General features: G+C 38.3%; 1 protein-coding gene across 1 annotated transcript; it reads left to right on the top strand.

Moving 5' to 3' along the window:
* Positions 1-5,086: 5,086 nt before the first annotated feature.
* On the top strand, positions 5,087-7,276 carry LOC107497806 (disintegrin and metalloproteinase domain-containing protein 25-like). The gene has a single exon (XM_016120089.2). The coding sequence runs from the start codon at positions 5,087-5,089 to the stop codon at positions 7,274-7,276; it is 2,190 nt and encodes a 729-aa protein (XP_015975575.2).
* The last annotated feature ends 586 nt before the right edge of the window (positions 7,277-7,862 follow it).

Below are 7,862 nucleotides of genomic sequence, written 5' to 3'. Positions count from 1 at the left end.
GGCCCAGGTCCAGCTGTGGGACAGACAGCGGTCACATCATGGAACGGTCTCCCTTTCACGAGAAGCCAAATGGTCTTTTCAATAACTTGTGTTGCGTCAATAGGATTTCAATTTGTAAAAGATACATCTTTATTTCTACATCGCACAGCTTGTCTTCGGATCTAAGTGTCAAAGGTTAATCAATAAAGCTATTGGGGGCAAACATAGGAATACAACTTTATGAGATAGATCTCCTTCAAGTCAATGTGAAATAGACATACAATTCAATAGAAGATGAAAGAACTTGAACAGTCATTTTGGAAAAGATGCTATCCACTGGCCAATAAACTTATAAAAATGTGTTCAAAAGTATTAGTAATGAGGGAAATGCAAACTTCACCAAGTCTTGCATAATTTTCCTTTCAGTTGAGACCTGTGACTTATACATCTTGCCTTCAGGCGGAGAAATCCTCAGCCTACTATTTACTCCATGAACATTATCTAGCTCATGTTTATTGGGCCCTTGGCCAACAGAACAAAATCTTATTTTTAGTATGACAATAATATTCTCAATAATCCTCTGCCTGCATTTGTTCAGACTGCTCAGCTCCCTTATTTCAAAATACTGCAATATATTTGAACAGTTCTTCAATCTATTCCTGCTTGAACAGTATGTTTCCTAAAATCCTAACTTTTTGTGCAATATTATGTTCACTTAAAATGATTTTTATATCTTTTGAAATCTTTCCCATCCTTCAAAAGTTGTTACAGGTCAGTCAGTCAGATGGAAAAATGAGAGGTCCCCTGCTTGTTTCTCACCATAGCGATGATAATTTGTCAGCTCTCCAGACAATAAACACCTAAAAATTATCTGCTGGATATTATTTTCCAGATCCTCCAATAAACCCAAGAGATATCAGAAAACAAAGAGACAAGATACTAATTATAGATCAGAGCTCAACTATTTTCTCAGGAAACCGTACCAAACCATTACATGGTCTCTTTAACTTCTCCCAGATTGCTTTTTTCCTCCATAACTAAACTAATTAAATATAGATAATAGATTCCCACTTTAACCATAAGCAAACATTATTTCCTCAGTGTAAACTTCCAATACACTCCTTAACTAATTGAATAGACCTTTTGTGTTTATCACACAAAACCGTGTTGTGTATATAGACAGGTGGTCTTTGTAAGTACTTAAGTACCCCCCTCAGTTGCTCACATTTTATTAAGAGCCAAATGTAGTTACTTAACAGGGGCGAATTGAGACACTAGATTTTACCTCTGTATATTGGCCTTTTATCCCGTCCCAAAGTTGCTAAACTTAAATACATGATATGCAATTTCTGTGACTGTCCTAAATAAATGAAATACTTAAACCTTAGAGACTCATCAAATCACAGTGAACTATGAAAAGAAAACCATGTAGTTAAATAAAGTTAGTCAAACTAATCCTTAGTCATATTCTTCTAATTAAGACTAGGGCATATGGAAAACTGGATAGGGCCAATTTTTCTCATAATGCATATTGGTATTTTCATACATTTACTCCTCCTACCCACCATTATCTAAGTCAATGAATGTGACCACAGAACCATAAAATTAAGCCAGAGGTTCAAACCCTCATAGTCGAATTTCGTTCTTTAGGAACTAATTGTGACCAAAACTGTGGGAAAACGAGAAAGTCCAATGAGAGAAAAAGTGCAGGTTCGTACTTACTAAAATGGAAGAGTAATGAAAAGACACAGGCAGATGAAACTGGCAGACAAAACCAGAGAAAACCTTCTTTCTATTCCACAGCTAAACTCTTAAGGATACTAAATAACTAAACTTGTTTCCATGGTTTATCCCAGACAACCTGCTAAATGGAGACTCCCTGAATTAGCATTTTTAACTGCTAGCTCATCAATTTACCTATTGAATTTATTCCCGCACTATGTTTTTGTTCACTTCTTCTTCTAAATTTCTTCTTGTTTTTTCTTGCTGACAGTTCTATACTGTTCTCCATCAGAGACAGAGCAGGTTTGTGTGCAGATACTGAATGTCTCTGAGATAGTCTTTGATATTCAAGAGAGATTTATAGATGATTATTGATATCTGGTTTCTTTAGAGAAGGTTTGATAATGGAGGTGACCTTTTTTTCTGGACCTTCAAGTGGTGTGTAATAGGATTCAGTGATAAAATACTCTGGAGAACCATGTGAATGAAAGTGCGACAACTTAAGTGTTTAAACTCTGTGTAGGAAGCAGTTATGATGAGGGTAAGGAAGTTATTTGGATTTATTCATATTAAAGAGAAATTAGAACCAAGCTTGGGTTGGAGGTTGGGAAGCCACAGTGGGGAGGGACTTCAGCCAGTTGCCGTGGTCTGTAGAACTGGGAGAGTCTTGTTGCTAAGTAGCTAGATCTAGAACTCAATCAATTCAGAGACCAAAAATAAGGGGATTTATATTCCTCTTTCTCATGCGAAGTCTCAAATGAAAATCTTTGTTCATAGAGATGGGTAATACAAACTTATCTATGAACATGGCAATAGCTAGAAAGGACCATGGAAATCATTAATTCTACTGCTGGTAAGTCATTCAAGAATTTTACGTAAGGAGAGATACGCTAGTATTTGTGTATGAAAGAATACAAACACACACACAAACAGTACTCTGCTCTTGAGGGGAATCTACGATTTCTATGATTTCCTATTCTAGTACATTTTACTTGGGTGAGAGCTACGTATTTTCATTTTAATGGATTGCTACTAATATTTTGGAAAACAGCCAATTAGGCTATAAATAAGAGTGAGAAGGGAGGTGGTAATTAAGGTACAGAGATTAATCAAATGGATGAAACCGTGGGTATATAAAATATAATTTATTAATTGTCTTCTACACATATTAGTATGCACCATAATGTTCAATTAACAACAGGCAATGGTAGCATTGGAAGAGGAAGTACAACAGGTTAGATGGATATTACTTAAATATGTTTACATTTGATTATATTCTTAAGAAGAAGAATAGTTTTCAACACCATATAAAATGGAATAAAATCAAACCGGAAGGATACCATTTGTACTGAGAGCAAAATAAAGCACCTTCAGAAAAGCAAGGGAGATCAATAATCCCAAAAGGATGAAGGAAAGCTTTGGGGAAGGTAGTATTGTCTTAGGAGGCCAAAACATAAACTTTGCAGCTTTAGGATTGCAAGGCAGCCAACTCCCAAGTTCAGTCTTTAGACAGATATATTTATCTCATAAACAAAAATATATATATATACACAGCTTGTATGTAAAATACAAATGCAAAAATATTTGCCTCGAAAGTAAAAACATATCACATATGTGTGAAAATGAGAAATCTGGTATGAGCACAATGCCTGACAATAATGATTTGTTACTTGCTTCCTTGAATAAAATATTAATCAAACTACATAATGTGCATACGCTGGGCTATACACTTGGGAAACATAAATGAATGATGCAAGCCTGAATAAATTAATGGTGTTGAGCACAAATTTATGCAGAGTGGTCAGGCCAAAGAGATAATTAGAAATATGTAAAATTGCATTCAATATTTTATATATACATGCTAATTTTTTTCTATCTAATGTGACCAACCACAGTCATCGTCAGATTGTTAAAGTACTGAGACTTCCATAAGTAATGACATCAAGAACCCCTATAAACGTTGAAAAGACACAGGAAAGTGAAGATCGCTAGGAGCGATCTGAAATGTACTGATCAAATCTACTTCCCACAGTAGATAATATTAAAATGAAAAGGGCCAATTAAGGACCTATCATCTGCTGGATTGTTGACTCATTTCTGCTTAATTTTTTTTTTTAATCTTGATTCTATGTACCCTGACATCTTTTCTTTGGAATCATTTTCCTGCTGGAGCCAGCCGGCTAAAGTCGAGCAGCATCTGAAAGAGAGGGGTGAAGCCTAAGAAGAAAGAAGACAGGAAAGAACTTCCGGGAGGGCATACAGTCAATGCTGCAGCCCCGAGTTTATTTAGCACAGCTTATTTATACTCTACAAAGCGCATGAGAAACAAACACCCACAAGTATGTAACTAATTGCTGATATTCACTCAGAAAACTTTGTAGCTATCTTAACATTCTCTTTCCCATGATCAAAGGACATTCAGTTTCTCTCCCCCAAGCCAGGTGCACCTCCTCCCGAGCCAGCAGACTCCTCAGCTTGCCAACTTTGCAAAACTCCCAGCTTTACTGGCAGTTTAATTCTGCCTCAAAACGGCTCCCGACATTTTCCTAATACTTGTGGAATCTTTCCTTTAATTAAAAGCAACAGCAATCTCCTCTATATTCACACTTTTTTCACAGAAAGCCCTTTACTCCTACTTAATTCTACTAAATGTACCTCTCAACAATGAGAAGCCCAATTGATACTTTGCCCCTTGCAGTTTGGCAGAATTAGATGAAAACAGGAACACAGAAAGAAAAAAGGACAAGTAATAAAATTCGTTGCATGGATTTATATATCAGGGATAATAAGAAAAAAATAAAATGACTTTTATATATGTCTCTTGCATAATGTGACTAAAGAATTTATTATTTCATGTAAATATTTATACCAAATCAATGTATGTATACAATGAGACTGCCTCTCAAAACATACGTTCACCTTTCCATTAAGACCCTTTCCTTTTATATATTTATTATGAAAATGTTCACACATATTCACATATTTAAAAACAGTATCGTTAATCACTATGTACCCTTTGCCTAGATTCAGCCTCCGGCCAATCCCCAATCTCTCGTACATCCGCAGTCTCACACGACTTTATCATTGCTTAAGAGCAAATGTGTACAGTAAACTGAATCATGTCTTCAGCCAAGTACTAACCAATTTTAATCCGTGCTTTTCTCTTCCTTTTCCACGTTGGCCTGCTTCTAACCCCCACCCCTCTCTCTATCATTCTTTCTATTTTCTCTTTTAGTATGCTGCTCTGATGGTGTGACTCTGCCAGAGAGTCACAGATTGAAAATCAGGTCTGGATACAGTCAGCTCAGAGAGCGGAGACAGAACAGCAATGCTTCCTGCATGTCCTATTTTGCTGTCATCAATAGCTGCGTACAGTAGCTCCATAATGGCTGTGGGTGAGGCTCTGGTGCATATGAGGAGCACTCTCCCGCCAGTCTGGCTGGGGGTGTTTCTGTTTCTGTCAGGATGTCCCCAAGCTGGGCACTCCCAACGCCATGGTTCCCCAGAAGTGGTGATTCCCTTAAAGGTAAAAGTCACTAATGTCGGTATGAAGTCTCAAGGTTGGTTCTCTTACAGCATGCGTTTTGGAGGCCAGAGACACGTTGTCCTCATGAGGGTCAAGAAGTATTTGCTGCCCAGACACCTCCCAGTGTTCACCTACACAGACCAGGGTGCTCTCATTGAGGACCAGCCTTTTGTCCAGAATGACTGCTACTATCAGGGGTATGTGGAAGGGGACCCTGAATCCCTGGTTGCACTCAGTACTTGTTTTGGGGGCTTTCAAGGAATATTAAAGACAAATGGCGTGGTTTATGAAATCGAGCCCAAAAGTCTTTCTACCACATTTGAACATCTCATATATAAGATGAGCAGTGAGAAGACACCCATGAGATGTGGATTAACAGATGAAGAAATAGCACGGCAATTGACGTTTCAAGAGAACATTAATTACACTTTGATGCAAATTGGGTATGAAGGCTGGTGGACCCACAAGCGGTTTCTTGAACTGGCAATAGTGGTAGACCACAATCGGTATCTTCATCTCCAAAGTAACGTCTCCTTTGTGCAGAAGGAAGTATGCCTTGTTGTCAATGAAATAGATAACTTGTTAAATTCACTGGATGTTGATGTGCTTTTAATGGGAATTGAGATCTGGACTACAGGAAACCTCCTTCCAATAAATTCTATACATAATCTCCTTTCAGAATTTTGCGACTGGAAGCAAAGTGAATTAAATAATCGTTTGCCCCATGATGTTGCACATATTTTTGTAAATTATAGCTATGGTGTTTATCTTGGCTTAGCCAATGTTGGAACAGTATGTAGAGTTCAGAACTGTGGAGTCGATAGTTTCCAGACTGATAATTTGTATGAACTTTCACTTATTGTGTCACATGAGATCGGTCATAATTTGGGTATGAGACATGATAATAAGACTTGTAAGTGTGGGGAGAAGGTGTGCATTATGCATCCAGTAAAAACAGCGGCAACTAGATTCAGCAACTGCAGTTATGTTCAGTTCATGGACACCGTTACAAAAACAAACTGTTTATACCTTACATCAAACGCAGAGGACATCTTCACATTCAAAGAATGTGGGAACAGCGTGGTTGAAGAAGGAGAAGAGTGTGACTGTGGTGCTCACCATTTGTGTATTCGTGACCCATGTTGTCGGTTAGACTGCACTCTGGAACCTGGGGCTTCTTGCGCTTTTGGGCTTTGTTGCAAAGACTGCAAGATCATGCCATCAGGTAGTTTGTGTAGAAAAGAGGAAAATGTGTGTGACCTTCCAGAGTGGTGCAACGGAACATCCTATCATTGTCCGGAAGATGTGTATGTACAGGACGGAGTCCCATGCACGGGCGGCGGCTACTGCTATGAAAAGAGATGCAATAACCGTGAAGAACAATGTAAGAAAATTTTTGGCAAAAAGGCCAAGAGTGCAGATCAGAGTTGCTACAGAAGAATGAACATCCGAGGTGACCGTTTTGGTCACTGTGGTATTAGTGGCTCTACGTATGTACGATGTGCCATCTCAGATATCCTGTGTGGGAGAGTTCAGTGTGAGAATGTGACAGAAATTCCTCTTCTGAGAGATCATTCCACTGTGCACTGGATTCACTTCAATAACGTCACCTGCTGGGGTACCGACTACCATTTGGGGATGACCATACCTGACATCGGTGAAGTGAAAGATGGCACAGCATGTGGTAAGGAACATATGTGCATCCAAAGGAAGTGTGTCCCTATGTCACTTCTAGTCAGCGATTGTTCACCTGAGACTTGCAATATGAACGGAGTCTGTAACAACAGGCATCACTGCCACTGCAGCTCCGAGCGGGACCCTCCCAACTGCCTGGAAATGGGCTACGGAGGCAGTGTTGACAGTGGACCACCCCCTAGGAAAAAGAATGAAATGGAGCAATGGAACAGCTATCTGGTACTATGGTTGCTTTTTGTTCTTGTCTTATTATTACGCTTGTTAATTTTCTTTATTGTCACACGAGCGCTAACAGATGAGAGTCAAAAGCAGAGTGTTACTTCATCTCAAGAAGTAAATGAAACTTCAGCTTAAGCTCAGAAGAACAAAATATCAAAACTTTACCGAAGGAAGAAGAGTAAAATGTTTTGATTTCATCTAAGGAAGAACAGCAAAATGCCCCAAAAGTATCTTAGAAAGAAAAGCCAAAATTTACAGTTTCAAAAAGGACCCCAGTTTCCCATGTACAAAGTTTTAGTTCACTGGCCATAGAAATGTTATAGAATGTGTCACAAATCATTGACAGAATCCTGAGATTTTCGTTACTTGGGATCATAAACATTGGCCATTAAACAATTAGAAAAAAAAAGTGCTAATTTCTAGAAAATTCTATTTTCTATTATTTTAAATAATTTTAGTGTTTAATTTTTCACGGAATTAATCTCTTTGTGTCTCCTGAGCGAAGGCAAAGCTCATGGATAAGGTGTATGTTTGTGCTTTTAATTTGCTGTCTCAACTCCAACCACCCTTCCTCTTTGTACTCTGCTTTGTCACACAGAGAACACTAACAAAAAAAAAAATCAAATTTCGTCTTTGCCTGTCCTCTACGAGTTTCTGCAAAAGGAGAAAACTAGAGGGAGACTGGAAGCGGGAAATTTTATGATTATCGTTCATGTCATTA

The sequence above is a fragment of the Rousettus aegyptiacus genome, unplaced genomic scaffold (assembly GCF_014176215.1).
Source record: "Rousettus aegyptiacus isolate mRouAeg1 unplaced genomic scaffold, mRouAeg1.p scaffold_m13_p_16, whole genome shotgun sequence".
NCBI classification, from domain to species: Eukaryota; Metazoa; Chordata; class Mammalia; order Chiroptera; family Pteropodidae; genus Rousettus; species Rousettus aegyptiacus.
Note: the sequence above shows the minus strand (reverse complement) of the source record. Positions and strands in the feature narration are given on the sequence as shown.

Bases quoted from the DNA above. Each gene is read 5' to 3' on its own strand.
- LOC107497806 (XM_016120089.2), top strand. From the start codon at position 5,087: ATGGCTGTGGGTGAGGCTCTGGTGCATATGAGGAGCACTCTCCCGCCA.